This window comes from Netta rufina (assembly GCF_964035555.1).
Source record: "Netta rufina genome assembly, chromosome: 4".
In the NCBI taxonomy this organism is placed as follows: domain Eukaryota; kingdom Metazoa; phylum Chordata; class Aves; order Anseriformes; family Anatidae; genus Netta; species Netta rufina.
Genome location: NC_140127.1, coordinates 70,315,587 through 70,341,623, shown reverse-complemented (window position 1 = coordinate 70,341,623; position 26,037 = coordinate 70,315,587). Strand labels below are relative to the sequence as shown.

Sequence of the window (26,037 nt, the reverse complement as noted above, 5' to 3'; positions counted from 1 at the left end):
AGAAAGCCCTCACCTCCTGTACTGAAGTCTTTCTGCAAAGAAAACAGTATGTGAAACAGTTAAGAGCATTATCGATTGAATTTGTTTGTTTTGCATGCTCCCTATGAAACAGTTACCGAAACAAAGCATTGGAAGTCTGGAACGGGATGAAGAAGTAAGAGCCAAAGTAAATTAATTCAAATCTTATTTTTATTCCACATATCCAATCTGTATAAGCTCTTCAGACAACGGTCTTAGCCATTAGAAATTAAAATGAGGTTCAACCTGATCCTAAAGAAGTTGAAAGCTACTACCCTGAGAGCAGACAATCTGCACCTGCTTATAATATGTCTTAAATGAGGTATTTAGTTACCTATACTTAAAATAGTACCTAATCCGACAGTTTCAGATTTCTATAAATGTGAACACAGGCCGATAGTCCAGCTATTCTTCATTATGAAGACGTGTGACGGTGCAACTTGTTTTTCCCCAAGCAGCAGGCACTGAAGTGTCCCGTCACCACTGCAGCTGTGAGCAGAGAAGAGCCTACAAATTCACTTCTGCCCATACCGAGGTATTCCAGAAACCACAAACCCCACTAACTCAAGTCACAGAACAGCAAAAAGTATTCCTCCATTTTCTTCACTACTGATCAAAGCAAACTGCTAACTTCTCTTCAAGCAAAACTCAGCAAACCCCTCTAAGAAAACAGGGCTCTTCAGAAATCAAAAAGAGGAAGAGTAATTAAAGTAAGGTTCATGAAAAAAAGACTTTGAGTTTGTGAAAAGTGTTATAAGCTTTCCGGTTTTAAAGTAAGATTTGGTGTTAGTCTTTGCTTCACTGTACTGTCAAGCTATCTATATAGAAATTATTTTTATACCAAGTATTGCCGTGTTAATATGGTGTACGTGAAGCAGCAGAGTACTTTGTTTTTTTCCACTTTAAAAAAAGTACATTTTTCCCCTTAAGACAGAAAGAAAGATAATTTATGTTGCGTCGGAAAGCATGCAAGTATTAATGATGGGGAATGATGAAGAACATAAATGGTTTCCATTTTCACATTCAAAAACAAGTACCTGCAAATTAATGCTAAAAGCAACTGGCCTATAAAGCAGCCATGTTTCCATGCCAACTGATCACAGAAATACATATAATTCAACAACAAAAAAAAATGAATAACCTACAAAACAAGAAAATAAAAAGAAAGCAGAAGTGCTGGAAATCAAGATCCTGACCATACCCAACTATTTTACAAGAATAGCAAGGAACACAACAAAGGATGCAATTTAAGACATGAATGGTATACAGCTAATGGCACTTCATCATTACAATACTTCTAAAAGCTGTCATTCTCTAGTCAACAAGAAAAACAGGACACAGAACACCTCTATTAAGAAGGAGGGAACACTCGCACAATAGTAGCAATTCTTATGGAGGTTTCACAGTTGGTAGACATGAAAGCGCAAGTTACTATTCAGTGCACATCTTTCATTAGGATTTTATTTTCTGTCTTCGTCTAAGGTCTCGCTTTTTGTTCCCTATTCACACCGAGTTGCACTGGGGTTCTGCAATCAGGCAGCAGAGCTGCTTGCAGGGTAAGGCAGCCCGCTGCTCGAGGGTTAGCTGCAAAACCAAGGGCACTGGGAACAGGCAGATACTCATCTGCACCCCAGCGGCTCACATGCTGATGTGAACACACATATCTGACGTAATTAATACGTTTTACGTGTATGGAGGAGTTTGGCGTCTGAGATGATAAAAGGATGCTACCGCTTTGTGCTACAGAAAAAGCAAAGTTTGAAGTTTGTGCTGAAAATTAGGGAGCACGTAGTCCACACATGCATGTACGTGTGTTTGTGGAATAACCAGGCTTACTTTATGCAAGGAGGCAAGGAAATGTTAAATAGAAAAGAATGCTATATATCTAAATATAGCCAGTTCCACGATACTGGCATTTATGTCCAATAAAACCCGCAGTTCAAGTATTTGTTCTTTACAATGTAGAGAGAAAAATAATCTCCTGCTAACAGGTCCATAAAACCTGAGTTCTAAATGAATACAAATTGAAGACAGGACAATAGATTTCTGTTTCCTAATGCGCCTGTATTTTAGCCAAGTAAGCAACAGTGCTTTTCTTCCTACTTAGTTTCTGAAAACATATTAAGAGGCATTAGAGGTTTAAAACTGATGAAAAATTGTGGTCACAGATCTGAGAGTTGGAAATCCCACCATGAATACATCTTAGTGCACTTGTATTTTACTGTTTTGCTGTATTTTGAATAAGAGAACAGAAGGTTACAAGTGCTCATACTGATCCTAGTGATTCCATAATTATGTGACTGTACAGACGACACGACAACGGGCCTTCCCTGCATGGAAAAATGGAAAATCTACATATAATGAACTTTACGGTCATTTACTAGTTTCGGTGAGCATAAGGACCTCGGGGACATCAGTGAATGAAGGGGAATAATTACATGGCCTTGTCGCAACCTATCCAGAAAGCACAAAAGATCGAGTTTCACCGGTGACTTTCTTCTTTTGTCAATTCAGAACTCAGCAAAAACGGAACTTTTAGATGTGACACTCACTTGCTACCCTTTTAAACAAGCATCAGTAATAAAAAACCTTCAATTTTCTAGGAAAATAGCCTTTCAAAGGCAAAAAGGCGTTCTTGTAGAAAATGATCAAGCTGAAAATATCTTAAATTACTAAGATGATTTCTAATAAGAACAAAGTTTATACGACAGCTCAAGAAAGCTATAGACATTTAGCAGCTCCAAAATTCTCCACGTTTCTGATTCCCTTTCCCCAAACTGTCCCTAGATGGCCACAGCTAACCTACCCAGTATTACTAGTTTTTGGAGTAGCTCAAAAATAATCATTCAGCTGGGTGGAAAGGCCGCTATTCCTGCACAGCTCTTCAAGAGTACGCTATTACTTTGAGACACTGCTATTTAAGAATCAAAAAGAAAATTGCACAAATACTTAAAGCATTGAATATTCTTAGTAGATCAAACCATGTATGCAAAGTTACGCACTTTGCAGTATTTTTTGCAGTACATAAACTGCTTAGCGACTCTGGAAGTTCAAAGATGTGAATTCTGACAAGCAAAAAATGTATTTATAAAATCTGATGAGGCTTTAGGATTATAAAAGTTACCAACGCTCGAAGCAGTAGCGGTGACTGCAAGCTGGGAGCCAGCCAGAGCCGCCAGCTGCACGCCCAGCTCCTCGCCTGCTCTTTCTGAAGGACCAGGGGTGCCCAAAGCTGAGCAAGAGGAAAGGGCAGATCTGCTTCTCACCCCTTCACCTCTTCTCAGCCACTGTCAGAAAGACACCACTGCTGTACAGACACCTCTCTAGTGAGCTTCTGAAAGCTTCTGAAAGTTAGTTCTGTACTCGCTGCCTCGTTTCACTACCACGCATGAGGTCATCTCTGGATTACACTGATTTTTCATACAGTGCTGCCTCAGGCAACATCCCAAATGGTAACAGAACAGGACGCCACAGAGCCATGGCATGGCCGAGGCTGGCAGGGGCCTCTGGGGCCTTCTGCTCCGAGCCCTGCCCCAGCAGGGCCACACCGAGCAGGGGGCCCAGCCCCAAGTCCAGGCAGCTCCTGGAGATCCCCAAAGCGCCCCCCCAAGGCTCTGGGCAGCCTGTGCCAGGCTCTGAGTTTAGGGACATTGGTGGGACCCCCCCCCATCTCTTTTCCCCAGCCCTCGGCCTCTCCTCACAGCAGAGGCGCCCCAGGCCCTGCAGCAGCTCGGGGGCCTCAGCCGGGCTCTCCTCAGCAGCTCCCTGTTAAATAACATATTATTTAAATATAAACAGGAAAACAATAATGACATGAAATCGTCAACAAAGCAACAACCGCGAGGGCAAACGGCAAGGCTTCCACGCTCAGCAATAGCTGTGCCACAGCCTTGGCCGGCCCAGTGTTTATCCTGCAAGAACGCTGCCCTGAACTTGCCCATTAGCCCACAGGAAAAAAAAAAAAAAAAAAAAAAAAAAAGGTATTGTGGGAATGTTAACTTTCACCTGGCTGCCTTCCAGCTGCTGGCAGGAAAAAAAAAAACTCCCTTTTTTCAAATTTTAGCCAACTGAAGGATACTCTGCATTTTTCACATTTCCCAATGACTCCCAGCTATGTATAAACACAGGCATTGAACGAAATCCATGTAAAATGGGTGCAATAACGCGACCGGCTACCCTGTGGAAGAATGAATTGAGGGGTCTCCCGTCCAAACCAAACAGTCAGACTCGTATTTCACAAAGCACGACAGCTTTCAAAAAAGCCAGCGCATTTCTAGAATAGCAGAAATGTTTGCCGTGCCCGTAAGAGCACTTACTGGACGAGGCGAGCGGGAACTGGAACCGAGCCGTGCTGATTCCAGCAGCACGGAGCCGTGATGCAGACCTGAATGAAGTGATGGTGATGCTGTTTGAGTGACGAAGATGCTGTTTGAAGCCAGTATTCTGTCGTGTAATTAATGAGGGGGATGCTTATCTCATGTCTGGATGGGCCCCCGTGACAGAAACCGCAGCACAGCAAAGAGCCTGGCACAGCAACAGGGCAGGCTGGGGGAAGACCCCAAAACACGACTTGCGAAAATCCCCTTTCTGTGTCAAACAGCAGGCAGTTCTCTCGCTCTTTTCCATCTGGCACTTCAAGGAGCTGTCTTTACTCAGCAGCCGTCTTGAAGTTTTTAATAGTCACACAACGTGCAAACTCCAACTGAAAGAAATTATCCCTTACTTCTTCTCTTCCAAAGTTCAACTGTTAAGTAAAAATAGCTCGCAGTCATGTCTCTGCTCCAAACCTTCGTATCCCTGCAGGGTCGGGAGTACTGGGTGCTAGCACAAGTGTTTCAGGGCACAGCATAGCTGCAGCCTCAGCACTCAGCAGTGTTTTGCTGCTTTCTTTGCATGCGTGTCCTGTCAAGCTAATTGGCCAAATACAGCTTCCCTATTCAAATATAGATGATGGTTTGGGTATGGGGCTTTTTTTTGTTTGTTTGTTTGGTTTTCTTTATTTGAAGAGAAAGAGCTTTCATAGCGGAAAGTACATTTTTAATTTAAAAAAGCGAGGCTTTCAATCACAGCAGCTTGTTTTGTACGGAGCTGTGTTCTGTCAAGCCACGGGCTGTCTCTTCCTACATGTACGTGCTTTTACTTTAACTCAGGCCACAACTGAAAGCACACTGCTTCACCTCCCAAACCCTTTACCTGTAAGTAAGCAAAACACAACATCTACCAAGCACCGACTCAGAGCAGCATTAAGAAGAGAATCGTACTCGAGTTTGGTGTTTTCACCAGATCCCGGAGTGCTTTCACAAGTAAGGTCACCAGTTATCTGCATGTAATGCACAGCAGGCTACTCACAAGTGAGAGAAGAGCACCAACACCAGCACGCTTACTGGCACTGCTGCCTCTGCTCCCCTCTCTTCCAGTCCTCCAGTCAGTAATTTGACCGAATTTCCCCTAAAGTCAACAAGTTCACACTTCATCTTATTCACTACTCACCCAAGACTTTGATCAATGCTCAACTGCTATAACTAAAGAGGAAAAAATGAAGTTCAGGAGTTGGAGGAGGCAATTCACTTCCCATATTGGTTATTAATTTCCTAATATAGGTGCTTCAACTGAGTTCCCTATATGAAGGGGTACAAATCTCCCCCAGGAGCTGTACTCACACTAAAGCACGCTCAGACACCAGACCACGAACGCTCAATATAAGTCATTGCAGAGTACCACCTTCTGATTTGGCTTCCCCGATTCCTCAGCATCCTAATGCAAATGTGAAAGAGTTCAAACAGGCAGGCACTAGCTTAACTAACTTGATTTAAAATTGCACTTAATTAAATGTGAGCAGTTTCCCAGGTATCATAAGGCGTATTCATGGACTGCTTCTTTCACTATGCATTTTTGTGATCAAAGAACCCTTAGATATGACAGGAGGTTATTTACTATTTATAAAAATAATCCCTGTTTAATGTTCTGTTTGAATTAGTCTTCTAATATGAAAACTAATCTTTACTAATTCTCTTTGAAAGTCTGAGAGAGAATTAGATGATTTCTGAGGCCCTTTTTATTCCTGCACAAAAACTCCCTCATTTCAATAGCTGCTAGAATTGCACACTTTGAAAACTTCATCATTTCTATACGATAGTATCCCTAAGACAGGCAAAAAAGCTTCATTTTCTGTTTCTTGGTTTGTTTTTTTTTTTTTCTTTGATTTTATGGTTTTAAGAAAATATTTTCCTTTTAGAACATGAGCACTAATTTTGTCAACAGATCGTTTTCTTGAGCTACAAAGCTCAAAAAAATCACCAAAAAAAAATTTAACAGGCTGACAAACAAGTCCAGAGCAACGATCCTAACAAAGTCATCAAAACAAAGGCAAAATAAAGCAATAGTACACACAGTACTTTAGTTTCTAACATACCAACTCAGTAAAATATGCTGTTTTGTAAAATTTATTTATTCACTGAACTAGGAAAAAAAGATTCATGGTCTTGAAGAGCTCTCATAATCATAATTCTTTCAGTTGAGAGACAGAACTTGTTCCTCAGCGGCAAGTACTGAGCCAAAACAATCTCTGGACAACACATAGGGTTATCCTGCAGTAACTTTGGCTCGGTGTATAGGATGCAGCCAGGAGCCTATGGATTTGCAAGCCCCCTCCAGTTCCCCCTTTGATACCAGTTGGAAGTGGAATGACTCCACATCCTGCAGGATCAGAAATCAAATTCTGCGAGGAGAGGAAAAGTTGCGCCTGCAGCTTTCTGTTCTCCGGATTCCCACTTAAAATCCTCTCTTATTGCTTGCTCTAAGGAGCTCTTTCTCGCTGCTGAATACATAATGCTAGATTTAAATTTTAGATGGCTGCAGGGTGGTCATGAGATAAATACCAAGTGTATTTGTATGCCTCTGTATTTACAGTAAGAAGGAAAGTCATCTGGATTCAAGGATTCAAAACATGAACAAAGACATGGTAAGAGAAAGCCTTGAACAGAGGACTGCCAAATACAAACAACATACACAACTAAACCCGAAAGGCAATAACGCATTGTGAAACCCTTTCAAAACCATACAATACTATGGGAATTAAGTAAACTTAAAACTCCCCTGCAATACTCTCGTCATAGCTAATTTGTGATTTCCTGTACTCTCAGTACTAAGAGCACAATGGAGCCTCTATTGTGAGCCTCCTCCCACAAGCTTTTAAAAAATGCAAGACATTCTTTTTATCTAGACTGGCGTGGCTAAAATACATCCAGCTCCACGCAGATAAAAAAGTTATTTTCTTAGATGTTGCTTTTGCTTGCAAAAAAAATAAATAAATAGAAGTCTGCTGCCTCGCTGAGCTGAGGCCGAAGATCACAAAGGAGCAGGGCTTTGGTAACTACGCTGCTGCCCACCAGACTCCACCATGGCAGATGCAGGAGGCTGCTTTAGTTTTAGGATACGAAGAGAAGGTCCCACACGAAGAACTATCTGGAAACTCGGCACAATTCATACAGGCAGTGAGGACTCACAGGAGCTGAAAACAAATCAAGCAAAGTTTGATAGAGCCAATGAGTGAAGTGACTGCAGTATTAACCACAGATCTTGACTGAGGGTGAAGGCAGCAAGTCTTTTTGGTGCAAATTACTGGAGATAATGGAAATACATGTAGATGCTACTTTTTTTCATCTTCAAGCATCCCAAAAGTTCATGTAAACAAGCCTAAAGGAACAAGCCCTTCCACGCCAAAACCCTGCAGCAGAAGTGAAAGACAGAAAGCTTGGCACAAGGCAGTGAAAAAAAAAAAAAAAAAAAAAAGGAGCTCCGCTAGCAGAGGTCTGCATTTAGCAAGCAGGAGAGAACTCGGCGAGGATGTAAAAATCAAACCTAAAATGCTGCGGAGGCTCTGGGCAGCACCTCCAAGCTCTTTCTCACCCCAGAAACTGTACATTATGAGGACGTGGCTAGCCAGTTCCAGGCAGCATGGGAACTCACCCATACAGCACAATTACTGAAGATCCCTTCTCTCAGTAATGCTGATTATACCAACGGGAAAATCAACAGCATGAGAAAGGCTGTGATACACATTAATACTATTCAGCGAAGCACCAGACACGCATTAAGATGGTTGGTAGACCACAAATGTGAAAACGCTCATTACCCGGTTGAAAATAAACAGCTTAACATATCTGCTACAACACATTAAAGAGAAAAAATATTTAAATATCAGTTTAAGAGTTTGGAGCCTGGCTTGTGGTTATCTCTGCTAAACACTTTTGTGTCCTGCATGACTCTGCAAAGAGTAAAGCTACGTACTCAGCAAGAGACAAGCTGGCTGCAACCATCTAATGAAATTTGACTCATCTGGGAATTCCGACCAAGGGCTCCGCACCAGTTTCTGCTAAGCCACGCGTTTTCTGTAGGAGACTGAGAACGCCGGGCTGCAAATATGGGAGAAGGAGCAGTCATTCTCGATGGTTTAGCTGAAAAATCAGCGCCTCAGTCTGCGAATTCATATCTGGGTAAAACTCCTGCAGCAGCCAAGAGAAACTTTCTGTTTCTGTAAGTTAAAGGCAGTGGGAAGGGAGGGAGTAGGGAAAGCAGCCCCCAGCAGCACCTCTGTTAGGGTGCATGGATGAGAAGGGCTGGGGGCAGCACTCCAAACCCACAAGCCCCGCTGTGGATCAGCACACTTCTGCCTGCAGCTCCCTTTGGGCTGGATTACCCAACTTCTGACTCAGCCAGGGGCTACGAGGGCAGTCTGCAGAGCAAAAATGTGCACGCAGTGGAAGATGATGACAATACCCTGCAGTGCTGCTCCTCTCCTGGCCGCCTTCTGACTGCCCAGCACATCAGCCAGGTGGGATACAGAAGAACATCTTTCCTTGGTGTGGCCAGCTGCAGGCTCCTGCCTCCGGAAAGTTACCCAGGTCAACAGGAACACAGCAGGGAGAGCCTTGGAGAGTTGGATTTGCCATTCCTGCTGTCATCAGAAAGCAGCCGTGAGCTGATCACTACTGATAGCATTTTGGAGGGTAAGAGTGAGGCACAAACCCTCACGTGGCAGCAGCAACAGCCACCAGCCTGGCTTCTCAGGGCTCTGACACGAACAGAACAGAAAGCAGAGCCCTCATCTGCCCTAAACCAGCACCTCTCTCGCCTATGGTTATGCTCGGCTCTGACCACCCGAAGCAGATGGGGGCCCACAACCTTTTTGCAACCTTTTCTGCAGCGTTCAGGCCCACACGTAGCACGCCAGGCTGTCCCCGCGTGGTTTCCCAGCCACAGACACTTCTCGTTTCTGCAGGTCACGTCCCAGCCGAGCACTGAAGGTGGCAAAAGCCACGCTTGCTTTAAAGGCAGAGAAATGGTTACGCGTGGATTAACGGCAGGGACCCGACAGATCCCGCTGGGCGCGCCTCTCACCGCTCCTATCGTGGGGTGTGCACGGCAAGGCCAGATGCAAGCTGAGAAACAACATTGGGGCTGCTCAGGATGTGAGGGTGCACATCCAGAAGTGAGGAATTGGGACCGCAGGAGCCTGGAGCTGCGGCTCAAGCCTAGTAAGGAGCTCGTCTGCTTCCTTCCTCGCAGTGGGCTGGCATCAGAATTGCCCTGAAGGGATTGAAGGGAGAGGAGGGGGAACTGAGCTCAGGCACAGGGGGCCACAAGGGCCGTGCTCCTTCCATCCCAGCCCTTTGTAACTTCGTTGGTGCTGACACAACTCGCAGACAGCGACTTGGGCACGGGTAAGGGACGTCGTGTTTTAATACCGAATGCCCTCACATGGGATGGAAATGAGAGCTTTCTACTAAAAAGCCTCGATTTTACAACCACTCTGAACGACTGCCCCCTGCCCTACCATCTGCTCTTTCTGCTGTCTGTAGAGAAGCCCCGCGGGCCGGCTGCACTGGCAGGTACACGGCAAGGAAATCCCTCCAGAGCCCCCTGAGAACGGGAGGAAAAGATGAAAGTACAGAGATGAGCAATGATCATCCGAAATGAACACCAAGATGAAACCCACGGCAGCATTAGGAGCGTTTAGTTCAAAGAAGAAAAAAAAATAATAACAATCAAACAATGTCAATTTTCAATTAGTCTGATTAGACACAAACTGGATAATTAGCAAATGGAATAGTAATACAGGAAGCGTAATATGTTTGAGATGAAATGAAAATATTTCACAGAAGTTAATTTATAATCATCTCCCTCAAAAATTAAATTCTTGCTCTACTACAGCAAACATAAGTATGTTCTGTTTTGCACATCAAAAAATAATTAACCTATCCATCTACCACACAGATGTTCCTTCTGGGTGATTTCCTTTTATCGGGCGTTCAGTTGTGCCTCGAGGGGTTTGCTCCCTGTCCTTGCTGAGGACTGTCTCAAACTCCTGGAGGAACCCGGCAGCTCTCTGGTCAGCTTCAAAAGCAATTCCAACTTTTGGGGGGTCATTCCAAGCAGCAAACTGAAGCAAACTCGGATGCTCTCGCATTCCCAAAGCACTGCTGAGCACGTTAATCACTGGGGAAGATGGGCTGAGGATTACCGGGTGCTGGAAGAGATCCGACGGGGACTGCAGCTCGGAGATCCCAGCACGCCCAACCACGAGCGGGGGCTGCTGCGCTCCCCTACTCCTCCCGGAGAAACAGAGGGAGGGAGCAGCGGGTTACGGTTCTGGAAATGGGAAGTTTACATTTCTCTCTAATCAATGTTTGCTGTCTTTTCCTCCTAATCAATACAAAGGTTCAAATGAAGCGTCATCTTTGCTCCTATGGCAGCGGGGGAGAAAGAAATCCAAAAACGCAGCTGGGAGCTTCCATCTCCCAAGGCTGTAAATCCCTTTCCACGCTGTCTGGGAGTGAAGGAGTGTGCGGCAGAGGGACTAAGGCTAAAGGGCCGTGTAGTACAACTCATATCATCACCTTAAATTTTAGGACACGTATTAAATGTGTAACTCCATCTCAGCTCCCTCACTAAATAAATAATTACGGGGCCAGAAGGTTAGGGAGCCTCAGCTGAGGCTGCTATGCTGCTACGCTGCCAACTGCTCGGGGATTTGAAAGCTTGACACATGCTGGAGAGTATCACCTCATCAGTGCTCCCAGCTGGCCTGGGAGGCAAAAACCTGACTCTCGTGCTCTTAAACGCGGGTCTCCAGCACACACACGAGCCGCCAGCCTCCCCTGATACTGGAGAAATGCAGAGATGAGAAATTCACCGCGGGTAGGGGAAGACAAAATGGCAACGAGCGATTGTGGCCCCGAGTATTTGCATGGCTTTGAGTGTTGTGTTTCACGTCAGCAAATTACAGATCGCGTTGTTTCCCAGGCCTCTTCGCTCAAGACATTTAAATCCGTGCCTTTCCAGACACCTAGCGCCGTCCAAACTATTTTCTGGCAAAATAAGTCATTTATTTATTTATTTTCCCCAATTTTACGCCATTTACGTCAACGGATACCTTGGGGGTAACGTGGGTTTTGTCCCCAGAAGGGACCAGCCACCGAACCGGGGTCGATGTTCTTCCTTTGACGAAGAGGGATTGACTTCACCCTTCCCAACGCTGGTGAGCGCGCTCCTGTATCTGCTCGATAACACCTCCCCGGTCTCCAGCCTGGCCCTAATCTCTCGGATCACACTTTTGGCTAAGCGCTGTGACCGCTCTGTTTACATTGTCAATAAAACTATAACTCTCCGGACCGGGGAGATTAGTAAATTGAGGCATCGCACGTTTTTAACAAAGAGCAGATGCCATTTATCTTTACGATACAGGAGGACGAGTCAAGAGCTAACCAAACTGACAACCGTCGGGACACTTGTCATTTGTTTTGCCACGCTATCAGCTCGGCGGTATGATAAAGCAATATCCATCCCATGCACAGTATTTACGAGGATGAGGTTTTTACAAGGAGTTCATCGCGCGCTCGGGAGCTGCGCACTCTAACTACACACGACAACGCCGAGCTGAAAAATTCACAAGGGTGGTCAGAGCAGCTTCGATTCCAACAGCGTTTTCATTGACTACGGCGATTTGGGGAACTGGGACGACTTGGATCGCCGAGCCAGCCATAAAATACCACATCGCTTGATGGAGAAACGCGGACTCTGCACTGGGGGCGGGGGCTGCTCCCAGCAGGACGGCGAAGACGCCACGCGCGCTGCTCCCATTTACGCCCAAACACACACACACACACAAACTCCCTTGGCCTTGCTGACATTATTTTACATCTCTGACCAACGCGAGGGAAGGCTCAGCCCTCCAGCTGGCCTCTCCTGCCCCATCGAGGCATCGCAGCCACCTCACAACCACCTATTTCTCTCTCATTCACACTGGAAAACTGTCGGGGGGGGCTGTTTGCTTCATTTGGCTTTGAAATACACCGGAGAATTGCACGTGGGCAAAGTATTTGGTTACCAGCTCTCTCCCCGAATGCTTGACACGATAATAAACCAAAGAGGGTATTATTCGCCAAACGCCACGGCACTCAAACAGTGAAATCTGGCTGCCTTTGGGGGAGGAGGGGGGGTCAATAAAGAGCGGCAGCACAAAATATACTAAAGTTAGCACTTTGGGCTGCTAATTTTACATGCCTGCTTGACTACCACACAGCTAAAAATAGATAAAACAGATATGAATATAGAACAAAGAGATGCGCTGGACAATTATCTCCCTCCTAGCATGGTCTACTTGATAATGAGCTTTTTAACCTTCTTTATTTACAAAGACAAAAAAAAAAAAATTAAAGCGCTGATTAATGAGCTTTCGACCCACGGCAGAAATTATTTACATACAAATTTTATTTTTCTTTGTGCTTTCTCGTTCCCTTCCTACGGGGACACAATGAGGAGATTCAAAACATTTTAATGGGGCGTCAGGCTCCTTGCCATGGGGCTGGAATGCTAAATAAGACTATTTACATCTCCTAAGACCCCGGAGAAGGAAATCGGCGCGATGCACTCGAAACGCACGCGTACACCGCAAATATCAGAGCTGATTTTAATTCACCGGGTAAAAAGTACACACTCGCTCGGGTTTATTAGGCCTCATTATTTTCAGCGGGGCTACGGGGATGATTATCTGGAGCCGCTCCGCCGTGGCCTAAAAGCAAACATTTCTTCCCGATAAGGACAGCAGTTATTAAAATATAGCGTGACGTCCAATTGTTTAATTTAGGTTACAACAGGTGAAATTTTGAAAGCCACCGCTGATAACCAGGTTTTTTTCTACGGTTACCCTGTCCTGCTCGGTGCTGTCGGTCAGAAGCTGACTTTTGAATTTACTGTTTAAGAGGGAAACAAAGCAGCAGAGCAGAGGGAAGGGTGCCTGCACGGTAAACAAGCCCGCTCTCCGCTTCATAGCCTTCCCCCGGCATCATTTGCTTACAAAACGGTAATGTTTATAAACAGGCTCGACATTGTCTTGGGTCTGCGAGAAGGAAAAAAAAAAAAAAAAAAATCCCCCAGGAGTTCACACAATAAGGCACGGCCACCCCGCGCAGGGGCGTAGCTCCAACCTCATCACCCCAAAACCCAGCAGCCAGCCGCAAGATGCCTTCGGCAGCGCCTCAACAGCGACAAAAAAATAAATAAAAAATACAAAAAGGGGAGAGGAAAAGGGAGGAGAAGAGACGCCCAGCGCCCGGAGGACAGCCTTACCTCTGGGCCACGCAACCCGCCTGCGGATTTCGGGCGACCGTGGCAGCGGGCAGGCCTCGAGCACTTTTTTTTTTTTAATTTTTTTTTTTTTCCAGGGGAAAAACGCCGCTCGGAAACTTCCTGTTTTGGGAAAGGGCCGCAGGGACGGGCAAGCACCAGGTCGGCGGAAAGCGGGGCCGTTCAGCCCGCTGCTGCTTTTATTTTTTTATTATTTTTTTTTAATTTTCCAAAGGATGAGTTCGAGCGGCGGGCAAGTTGTGAACCTTCCGTCTCTGCCCCCCACCCCGGTTTTAATTTGAGAGGGGGGAGATTAAGAAGGAAGGTAACGTTGGGAAAATAGGAAGATAAAGTTAGAAAGGTGAAATTTAAAAAAATAAGAAATGTAAAAAGATAGGAGGATGAAGTTAAAGAGGAGAAGAGGAAAAGGATGAGAAGATGGAGTTAAGAGGATAAAAAGGTGAAATGAAAAGGATGAAAAGATGAAAAGGATGAAAAGATGAAATTAAAAGGATAAAAACATGAAATGAAAGGGTAAAAACATGAAATTGAGAAGGTAATAAAAATGAAAATAAAAAATAACTAAAATTAAGAAAGTTAAGGATCAAAAATAAAAACTGAGATTTAAAAAAAATGAATTAAGAAATAAAATTGAAGTTAAAAAAGGAACCGACTCCTGTGTTACTGCCGCCCCCCACCGCGGCCAGGCAAAGTTCCCAGCGGTGCTGCAGCCGCCGGGCCAGCCCCGCTCCCCGCACACCCCCCGATCCCGCTCCCAATCCGGATCCCAATCCCAATCCCAATCCCAATCCCGATCCCAATCCCAATCCGGATCCCGGCAGGCCGGGACGAGGCGAGGCGAGCTCCTTACCCAGCGGCAAGCCCTTGTTCAGCAAGTGCGAACTTCCCATTGAAGCGCTGCGCCCGGGCGGGCGGCGGCAGCAGCGGCGGGGCGGAGGAGGAGGAGGAGGAGATGGAGGAAGAGGAGGGGAAGGAAGAAGCCGCGGGGGGGGCACGGCCGGGCCGGAGCCGGTGCCGGGGCTGAGGCTGGGCCGGGGGCAGGCGGGCGCCGCCGCGGCATATGGCGGCCGCTGCCTGGGCGCCCCTCGGCTCCGCCGCCTCGGCGCGCGCGCGCCCGCCCGCGCGCATGCCCGCCCGCGCCCGCGCGCACCGCCCGCCCCCCCCCCACGCGCCCGCCGCGCGCACGCGCACGGCTTCGCCGCCTGCGAGCCGGCGAAGGCTGGAGGCTGGGTGGCTCCACACCGCCGCCGCCGCCGCCTCGATTTGGTGGTGCACGGAGGGTGGAGGGGATGGGGAGTGAGTGGGGCGGGCAGAGGGTGGTGGAGGGAAGCTCTCGGTGCTGGTGGGGTTTGGGAACTTTTGTGGTGGTGGTGGGAGATTGGTGCTGGTGTTCGGCGTTAGTACTGCCTCCAGTATCAACACTGAGTGCAATGTTAATACGTTATTTACCATTATTATTTAACATTATTACCACTGTGTCCAGCGTTAACGCTGTCTGACATCACCACAGCATTCAACCTTAACACTGCCTTCAATGCTAACACTGCATCCAACGTTAACACTGCATTCGATATTAACTGTGTTAATGCTCACTGCAACCCCACAGATTTCCAAAACATCAGTCCTTCTCTCATTTTATTTTTTCTTCTGTGGTTTTTCCCCCTTCACAAGTGATTACAGACCACACACAACCTGCTTGTCCTGCTAGCCCCGCACTGCCTCACCCCAGGCCTGCTCGCTCACCCCACACAGGGCCATAGCACAAGCCTAAGTGATAACAGTTCCTTTTTTTTTTTTTTTTTTTTTTCACACAGTACTGGGAGAAAATTGTAAATGGACACAAAACAAAACACTTGACATGGTGCGCACTTAAGGTGATGGCGGGTGCTGCCTATAAGCACTGAGGCGCTGGAGAAAGGTGCCAGGGTCCCCTAGCACAGGGTCTGCTGGTTATCCCCAGCAATAGCTGTGTCCTTCCCCGGCCCTGTGAAGTCAGAAACCCAGCACCTTGCTCCTGTCATCTGAAGCAGGATGGGGATAGAGTCTAGGGTCAAGGCACGAAGTTAGTAGGGACGCCTGGCCCACCCATATACAAACACACCACACTCACTGCAGGCTTGTGGCTCATGTCACCGGCTGCACAACCCGTGTGCCGCAGCATGGCAGCACCCCAGCTCTCTGACAGAGCCAAGAGAACTTAAAACAGAGTTTTTTTGCCTCATTTTGGTCTTTAAGGGCAGACCCGGGGCTCCCCATACACTCATCTCACCCCCTAAGGCGCCTCACAACAAACAGGGCTCTCCTGCAATGTAACCTCATGAGTCACCCTATTCACTTCAGGAACGTATTATTAGCTATTAATTATTATTGATGGCTCATTTTAGGAAACTATTAGTAATTACTATTAATAACGGTTATTTATGGATCGTTCGGGAAAACATTAATAATTATTACTAATTTTCCTTGATCGGTCGTTTGATGAAATTACTGTTAATATTATCGATGGATCGCCCGATTGAATTATTATTAATAATTATTAACATTAATCGCCGGTGGTTCACTTCGGGAACTTCTTGCTCTCGGTTAGCACCGCTGATGGCGGCGGGCCCCGCCCCGCCCCGCCCCGCTCGCCACAGGGACCCGCGAGCCGCCAAAACGGCGGCGGCGGCGGCCGCCAACCAAAGAGTGCGCGGCGCCGCCCGCCTCAGGCGGGCTGGGCCCGGGGTGGGAGGGGGGGGGCTGGTTTTGGGGACCCCCCCTCTGTAAATTAAACCCTTTTTTTTTTAGGAAACCCTGCTTTTAGCTTACAGATGGCCCTCGGCGACCCAAGCTGGGCTTTCCCTTTCGTCCTCCGCGTTACCCAGCGGGATGGGGAGGCGGCTCCCCTCCCAGGACGTGGTGGTGCAGCCCCTGACCGGCCTCCATCTCCTCACACCTCAGCACGGGCACCGACAAAAATCCCCTCTAACAGCCCCCGGTTCCTACACATCCCTAGGACAGCAGCTAGCCGAGTGCCTCATGTGGGGCTGACGTGAATAAATTGGGCTCTAATCACTTTAAAGTGGCTAACCGCTTTGTTTATTTATTATAGGTGTTAGCAAATAGGGAAATGTCTACGTATCAAAGCTCTGGGGAGAAAATGGGGATATATTTATATATATATTATTTTTTTTTCTTCATTGCCATGTGGCAAAGTATCAGCAGGAGCAGGCGTTAGGGATAGAGCGCGCTCAGACGGCGAGCACGGTGTCTGCGAACAGCAATATGGACATGGAAGCATCTCGGGGGAAAAAAAATAAATTAATAGCGAAAATGAAAATTCTGAAAGGAAATCTGAGCTTTTTTTTTTAATATAGAAACGTAAACAGACCCAGGCAATGAGACCATTTCCTCGGTGGGGTTAGGCGACTGGGCGAATGTTTAGTTCTGAAGTGGAGCTGCTGCTCCGAGGAGGGAGGGGAGTGTGGTACAAAATATTATGACAAGGGGAGTGCTCCAAGTGAGGATAAGTTGGCATGATGAACAGATGGAGTATTCAATAACAGGAGGTTATTAATACTGCAGTTTGGTATTCTCTACGCTACTTCATGAAGGGACTCATATGCTTGCTCTTTTTCTTTTCTGATTGTATGCAGGCTTAACAAATACGCAGGCTGTAGGTAATGATGTGCCTGCTCCCCTCCCTGGGCGCGCACGCATCACAAATTCATGGTTCCTGGGAAAACACCAAGGGCCGGACCCTCGGCTGATTGTAACCGGCCAACTGCGTTTCTTTCAATAGCAGCAAGCTGATTTGCACCTGCTAAAGGAGAGAGGTTATCTGACCCTGTCTCCCAAGTCGCAAGGTCTCTCCACCCTGCTCTCTGACAGCTGCCACAAGGCACCTGCTCTAGGGAGGGAGCTGGGAAGACTCTCAGGGTGGAAAAGAAAACAAAATAACTGAGGAGGAAATGAAGTTTAACTGCAGAACGCAATGCGATGCTGTTTCTGTGCAAGAAAATCAAGCTTGCTTTCACCCAGAGTTCGGGGCTTTCTTTTCCTTCTCCCCTAAGTGGCTTTCAGTGGCCTAGTTTTAGACCGAGTGTGAGAAAATCCAGGAGCAGACCAGCTGACTGCAGCCAGGCCTTTAGCTACCCCTATCCATTTTATTTCCTATGTCTTCAAGATCGCCTCTGGGTCACAAAACATTCGGTCCTCTTCACATCTCTTAGGCTATGATTTGTGCAGCTACAACATAAGGAAATATTCCCCAGAATGTAACAATTTCAAACCTTTTATAACATTTTGGCACTGATGTCACTATAACCTAAAAAAAAAAAAAAAACACACACACAAAAAACACAGTAACATTACGCTGCTGAGTCTTCTCTGTTTTGCACCAAGAATTACGACATTTTTCAAAGCCCCCAAACTGTTTCCTGCCTTCTGAAGAGTCAGCCGGAGGCACACGTGCTGAAGAGTATATACATTGCTTTAAGTGTATCTGTTAACAGCCATATGTATAATTTAAGTACAAGTTTTATTCCCCTCAGAATCTCTAATCAGGAGGGCATGACCTTGGGCTTTCACAAATTAGATACATTAGGGTAGGATATCTCTAGCAGATGTGACTTTGAAGATACTGAAAGAGGAAGTTTTACTGTTGTATCATCTAAGCATGAGCCAAGATACTTGCCGAATTCTTTTTAAAGTGAATAATGCGATTTGACAGTATTCCTACATCTAGATACTGCGATTGTGTACTTACAAATTTTCCTTATTTTGCCATAGGTGTGTGTGCTGGCTCGTTCATGTGTGTTTTTCCCTCATTATCAAACATGCAGCATTCATAGGAACGCCTGTTTTAACAGTTTGTAAAGCCATCATTTAAAACCTTTGTGCACTTTTTAATCAAAATCTAAGATTCTGTTTCAAAGGAATATTTTAGCTTTTGTCAATAGTAAATCTCGCAGATGCTATTAGGAGATCCTGAAGGGGATTTATGTCAGAAGAAAAGAATGGCTGAATAAAGCAGGCTCAACATTTCAACTTTATCCTAAAAATAGATCTTGAAAATGTGTAATCAAAATAAGTCAATGCAATTTATTTCAAATCTGGAAAGAAGACTTTGGATTTAAATGTTTCCTTCTTTCACTGAGATCCTGAAAAGCATTTGTTAATAAAAACACACACATACAGATCAGTCTACTTTCATTTTGCAACTGCATATTATAATTAGAGCTTTTTTTTTTTTTAATGTATTACTTCCTCTGTGTAACTCCCCCACTGTACAAAGTTAATGCTTTCTGGTAGATGTGAAAGAGAAAGGCCATTTTGGAGAACCATTTTCAGCAGGTTCTGAGGGGAAAATGGAAAAAAGAGTAATTGACAAAAGGGAGACATTTAATCTTTAAGAAATGATGGTCATCGCAAGCATGAAATAAAATAGAGGACCTTCATCCACTGTAGAAAAGAAGGTTTACCAAAGGATCAAAGCAGTAGATTAAAGTTCCACTTAATGAACAAGAAGTTCAGCTGTGTCAAACATTCAAAGTCATTTCTGAAATGCCAAACGCGTACCGCTCCTTTCTCAAAATGGAATGGCTACACTAGCTCTATACTGGAAATAACAGCCACACAAAAGTGAAAAAGCTTGCAGTGTGCTGAATGAAAGGAAGAATAAATTCCCTTCAAACCAGTGAACACAAAAAAACCTCTCTCCTCTGATGTTATCTGTATTAAGTGACTAAGGGATTTTCTTCTTGATCTCACCCTCTTCATATAAGTGCTGAAACCACAAGAACCAGGGTGGAATTAAATCCTCTGCATTTTCTGGTTATCATGAAATAAGAAGTATCATTTTCCATCTAGTCAAGAGGAGTTAACAGAGCATTTCCAGGAAGGTCTGCATTCTGGCTGAAGAGAAAAAGAAGACAGAGATGAACAGCAGAAGAAACCTATCGAGAACCATTAGTGGATGTCAGCCATTGTCCATCTGTTCACAGTGGAAGCAGTCCAGACCTGAAGGAACAACTGCAACCTGCCCCATATGGCTCGCTCCCTTCTGCGCTGCCAGGGCTGCTTTGGGGATTTGACATTGTACGAGGTAAAGGAGAAGCAGCACAATCTGTGTTCCCAGGAATGAAGAGCCAATTAACATGAAAGAACAAACAGTGTTTGTAACCCAGGGGGAGGCTTTCTCCTTCTCACCTGTCTGAAATCTTGGAGCCCGTTCAAATTGTGTAAGTTGCAGAGATGTTGTGCTGAGGCTCCTCGTCCCAGGGAAGTCCTTAAAAAGCTAACCGTGGCTACTAGCAAAATCCTGCAGGCTAACGAGAGCCCCTCAATCAGCGAGTGAGAGCACTAATCCAGCTGTCTCAAAAGGTGTTCCAACAGGCGTTTGGGAAGAATATATTACATGAAAAGTGCCATTAAAAATTTTAATACAACGTCCTTTCAACATAACGAACGAGAATAACAACATTCTGCATTTACTTGTACAGAACTGGGTTGTAGCAAGCTACAGCTGAGCAGTAATTTGCTTCTTAAGTTTTAAATCTGTGGGCCTGGTCATGAAGCAAGGTGTTATTTTCTGTACGATGAAGGGCAGCAGGCTCAGACTCACACAGGGCAGTTCCGAAATCTGAGTTCCTCTTCCTAATGAAAAATAGATCCTCTTTGTGATGCTGTGCTCCGTACGCCAAGACGCAGCAAGTGAAGTGGCAGACAGACATACATATCAAAGCCAACTGCAGGGATCAAAAACCTGCAAGTTTGTCATACATTCAATAACCTGCTCGGTCATAGTCATTTCAAAGGTAATATGGAGAATAAATAACTCTCCAGTGGCCGAGCAGCACCAGCAGACGTCCTGAATGAACTTCTTGTCAGGATACGTCTTCATTTTTGTTTCAGTCTTTGCTATAGCCACGAAACTCAGTGGATGCAGAAATTCAAATTCAGAAGGACAAGGACACGTCAATGCCGCTGCCACTTCCAGAAGACAGCAGAGAGATGCTCAGGAGTTTCATCTCTCTCTGCTCTAGTTCTGAAGCCATGAGCAGTTAACTAATGTTACTCCAAACCCGAGGCAATTTTCTGCTCAGAAGTGGGATTTACTATTTTGGGCCTGGCACGAGGCTAAAGCAGTACCACTTGGCACCTTTAAAAATGCTGTGCACTCCTACCTGCTTGCACTGACAGTAAGGTAATGGTCCCTGTGCTGTAATGGGATTTGCACTCCGGTAGGCTCTGCTGTCTCCTTAGTTCCCTCACAACACACTTAAGACCTTATTTTTGTAGAAGTTATACAACTAGGAGCCAGAAAAAAAGAAGCTGTAGTTGGAGCAGAGATCATTTTAAAGTTGCTAAACAATTACAGTCACACTTACAAAGCCATTCATTAAGTGGTGTAGAGAATATCATACTTCTGTGTTTGAAACATAACAGAAAACTGAGGAATCCACCAAAAACTATTAAAAAGCGCATGAAATCAAAATAACATCTCACTAAGTTTTCATCTGAAGACTTGTCTCCCAAACTAACGAAGAGGATAACACATCTGATAAACTAGGAAGGATGCTAAAGGATGCAAAAGCTAAAACTGTGTTAAATAAAGTGGCTTTGCTGCCACGGGCCATGAACACAACCATGCACAAGGATTGCAGACGTCTGTGACATTGAAGTGAACCCTTTTGCTTTGTCAAATTCACTTGGGATGACTACAAGTTATCAGTCTTGAATTTCATCCTCTTCCCGACTGAACACTGCCAGCTTTGTGCCCGTATGAAATACTGCACTGCCAGCACTCCACTGTCACCCACCACTCAGATAAGAGATGGTTCATTAGTGAGCAAAAAGTGACCTCTAGTGAAGCATTGCTCCAGAGCCTGAAACACGCCGCAGCTCCCAGCAGCGCCTTCCCTTCCTCTGGCTGATCATGTCCATAAGCAATTAAAATCTGATAATATCACAATGTAAATCGTCAGCATTTGTGCACAGACACCTTCAGTATTTGCACGTTGAGCAGCAGCTGTAACCAGCAGCAGAAAACCCTTGGCTTGCCAAAAAAAATGAAAAAATTTCTTTGAATGTAACAAAATCTACCCACGGATAACTATTAAAGAATTGAATGGGCTATGATGAAAAGTGTAAGCTCTAACTGGATCACATTTGACTCACTTCAATTTCATTTTAAAAGTAGTATATCCAGCAATTTGTACTAAAATTAGAAAAACATCCTATTAAATAGGTAAAAGACAGTAGCAATCTCCACAAACAGCCCTTTGTACTCCAAGAAACCAGAAAAATTCAAATGGAGAAAACAGCAGCAAGTAAGAGACAGGCAGTGAAAATCAATTCCATAGTTACAACATATGGAACAATATAGGGGCAAGGCAATCCGTAACAGGGAACGGCTGATGGTTTTGGAACAGTAAAAGGAAACTAGCAAGATTTCATAAGTAAAATGCATACCCCATTGGCCACGGAAACACATTTTATATGTGCTGTGTCTCCATACATCTAGCAGCAAACTAATATTTTTATACCCCTCCTAACGTGTATAGTTACCTAACAAAGATTTTTATTTGAACGTACACATTTTTTTCTTTAACTAAACCAAAATACTGATTCTTGTGCAATATTTTTTTCACTTTCCCGTGCTGAAGATTTAAATCTCAACATCTGACAAGTAAGCTGCAAGAAATCCTTATCACTATGCGAGGCTTGAGATACGACTCGAATCCTAAAAGACATCAGTTGAGGTGGCAATTTACACAGTAATAAGGTAACCATGTACTTTGAAAAAGCTCCCTTTGTATTGCTGAATAATGCAAAGAGAGAAAATGCCTGTTTTCCTAACAAAAACATGACTTGATCATGCCACTTGTATTTGTATAATACACAACTTCAGCGTACGAGTTGATTCAGGTAGGTGATAATCAGTATCAACAGATTTAGCGCTATTTGAGTTTGCATTTATTGCCAAATACTGTGACTTACAGGCTAAGGCAGCGCTTCAGCACCACACATGATGGTATTACGTTAAGATCTATGGGTAAACTTGCCAAAAGCCTTCCCCCGTTACAAGAAGAAAATGCTGTAGAGGGACACAGCTCATGAAAGCGTTTGCCAACCCCTTGTCTTGGGAGTGGTTCGGCTCTTCCACGCGGCCAAAGGGTACCTGACAGCTCTTGTGTCCGATTTGTACCGCATCCCATCACAGCTGTGGTCCTACAAGGGTGTTTTTGGGAGCTCCACCACCTCACGGCGACTGCTCTGGATTATGAAGCTGGTTACTGTCGGGCCAGGCAGGTGCAGGAAGGCTGCCGTGTGGACACACTGGCAGCACTCATGACTCATGATGACCCTAAAAAGCCCTCAAAGAGTTCATCCTGCTCTGCAAACAGAAGGCATTAAAATAAAGACAAGAACTTTCTATGGTAGTTTTACAAGGTAAGCCTCCGACAACAGAGGGCTACGCAGAACGGCACTGGGAACATTATGTCAGCTTCAGTTAATGCCACGTTGCTTATCTCACTCTTTTCAGTTTTTTTTTATTTCTTTTGTCGAGACAATTATTCAGCCTCTTAACGTATTCTGTCTTCTTTTTCATGAAGCAAGGTATCTAATATTCCTTTTGTGTAACGAATTATTACTTCTCACTACACTGACATGCCACGTGAACCTCCAGGTCACAAGAAACACATTTAACAATTAAAAATCGGCAACACCGATGCAATCAAAAAACCACAAGATTTTGCTTCATCACCTAATTCTAGGAAACATCTTATGGCATATAAACACTCAAGCTACTTTTCCCTTGCTCCAATTTCCCATGTTTTACTTGGGTCCTATCTATCCCTATGACCAGAAGAAGAGGTGCTGATCTTAGAATCAGCTTTTATTAATTTGCATTATTTTATGCATCTGAAGGAGTGATCACAGTACAGGCCTGTACATCACTGTGGGAAGAGGAAAGTTCAGCAGACGTAGACAAAAAGGGAAATACTACCACGTCTTTGCAAACAGATTGGGTTCTTAATTGAAATGATTTGATATGCCTTATGAGCAGTGCAAGACATAGCACAGATGCAGAAGTCACCTTGGAAAAATGTACTTTAAGTTAACTACTGGAGGCCAGAGAGAACTGAGCTGCAATAATAAATAAACGTCTATAGATAACGTATAAATAATTAATCAAATTTTCCTGAAGGACCTGGAAATAAATGGGAATACTTTGTGTATGGCTGTACTGTGCTGATCTCTAAGTAACGTGGCTTCTGAGACCCATGACCCAGAAAGGTTAAAGTTGGTGTCTTTCCCAGAGGCTGCACCTACGTGATTAACATTACAGAGGCACCCACATCAGAGAACTATCACAAGAGAGGAATGAACATAATTCATGTAGATAACAAATAGTCTAATGAAAAAAAAAATAAATGAAACAACCCACACTACCTTGGTTCAATTAGAGTGCTTTGAATGCTTTCCCTTTCAAGCACCACAACTGTAAATTCAACACAGTATCAAGTGCTGAGCAGAAAAGGAGTTTTTGTTTGCTGAGGTCTTACAATCGCAACCAGAGTTGTGTTCTCAGTCTATTCCTGGATCGCTCCTAACAAGAGATTTCCAATTGTCCTAAAATCTATGGATGTTTTGAGATGTAGACAGATGTCTGCGAGGCCACGGGCTGAGGTCATCAAACTCATCTCATTTATGACCTAAGCCTAGTCTCTTGGCAGTCTTAAATAAAAAAAAGGGGGGTGGGGAGGAGAGAGGGGAAAGACAGAGAGACACCAATGAAATTGTTTGCTAATTTACCTAGAAAACTGTTCTCGTTAATTTTTAATCTAATAAAACACTCACATTTTTGTAGCATATACATCCAACACGATGCACATTGAGTAGAAATACATCTGGCCATCTATCATTACTGCTCCTCGCAGTGCAATTATTCTTTCTGGCACTATTAGAAGTCAACTGTCTATTATTTCCTGAACATCCAACCAAAGTTTTCAAGAACTCGTCTTTAAATCTCATTTCAGAGACAGTTTCACTGTACTAAATGGGCGAAATGGCTTAAATTTATATATATTTTACATAAATCTTTATCACTGAACAGTTCAGTTTCTCAGCTCTTTAACCATCCAAGGAAAAAAGTGGCACGCTGACATCATTGCTACTGCTGAAGGGGAGATAAAATTGGGTCTCTCAAAGCTGGAGGCAAAATACTACAATGGATAACAAATATTCCTTGTGTATATATCACTGGCATGGCTGCCTCTGTTGGGCGCTGAGTGTATGTCGAGGGGCACAGAATGGATTCAGAAGAGATTTTTTTTGTTTGAATCAATTCATGTGCATACGCAGAGCTCAAACAAGCTTGTTTTACAATCACTGCTACCTGCTCGCTGACCCCAGAGGTGCCTCCCTGCTTAAAAAAGCCATCAAACCTCCCAAAACACTACCAAGTATGCAAATATATATATATATATATATATATATATATGTATATTCATTGCATGACAGTTTCCATTAAAAAAGGCAAAGATACAGTGACAGTAAATTTTCTGGATTTTTTCCCCTTTGGTGGCTTCAGGGCAGTCTGAATTTTTACATATAACCCATTGTTATGATCACCACTGTTACCGTTCTGCTCTTAGAGAAAAGAAAAGAAAAAAAAAAAAAAAGAGAGAGTAAAGGAGAAAAAGGTTTTGTACAGGAGCATTAAGAGTTCCACTTGCCCTGTGGCAAATGGGGAAAATATGTCAATGTGAATTATTGTACTGTCTCCACGGATCAAGATTTCTCTTAGTGCTTTCAAAATTCCACTAACAGAAACAATTGCTAAGAGCATTTGCTACTTAGCCTGCTATGCTGGAATTGAATAAGACTGTAGGATCAACTAATGCTAAAATATTATCTTTTATATTGATTTTTTCCCCCTACATTAACTGAGGAAAGAAACAGCTAAATAATTTTAGCCAGAAAGAACGACACATCACTCTCACAAGGACATTCAAAGAACGTAAATAATCAGGATAATTACAAAAACAGAATTTTGAGCAGCTCACACTACCGAGTATGTAAGAACATCACAGTATAATTTTACCTTTTTCTGATCCAAACAAGTTGTACTACATATTCCCCTCGGTACACACGGAGTTACGCTGCAGAACGCAATATGTCTTTTCTCCAGGAACCAGGAACACCCACACAGATGCATTAGAAAGAATAATTCTAATTTTGTGCAGCTCCGCATGCACGTTCATGTTCGAGCCAAACGCTAATAGAGATCCCATGTTCACTTCCTCTACTAGAATGCTACTCCATGAGTATTTATTAAAGGCTGGTTTGTATCTCTTTTGTAGTAGCAGATTATGCTCTCAA

At 44.4% G+C, this 26,037-nt stretch overlaps 1 protein-coding gene across 8 annotated transcripts in view; it reads right to left on the bottom strand.

The window, feature by feature from the left end:
* CTBP1 (C-terminal binding protein 1) overlaps positions 1–26,037 on the bottom strand; it is a 228,916-nt gene that overhangs the window by 52,434 nt on the left and 150,445 nt on the right. For 4 of the 8 annotated variants that reach the window (XM_084286846.1, XM_084286843.1, XM_084286844.1 and 1 more), the window contains exon 1: positions 14,516–14,796. The exons of the other annotated variants lie outside the window; for them this stretch is intronic. Coding sequence is in view for 3 of the 4 variants with exons in the window: in XM_084286843.1 (XP_084142969.1) it covers positions 14,516–14,555 (40 nt within the window). In the remaining variant the exon portion in view is untranslated. Of the gene's footprint in view, positions 1–14,515; positions 14,797–26,037 lie in introns of those variants that run through there. 8 annotated transcript variants of the gene reach the window in all.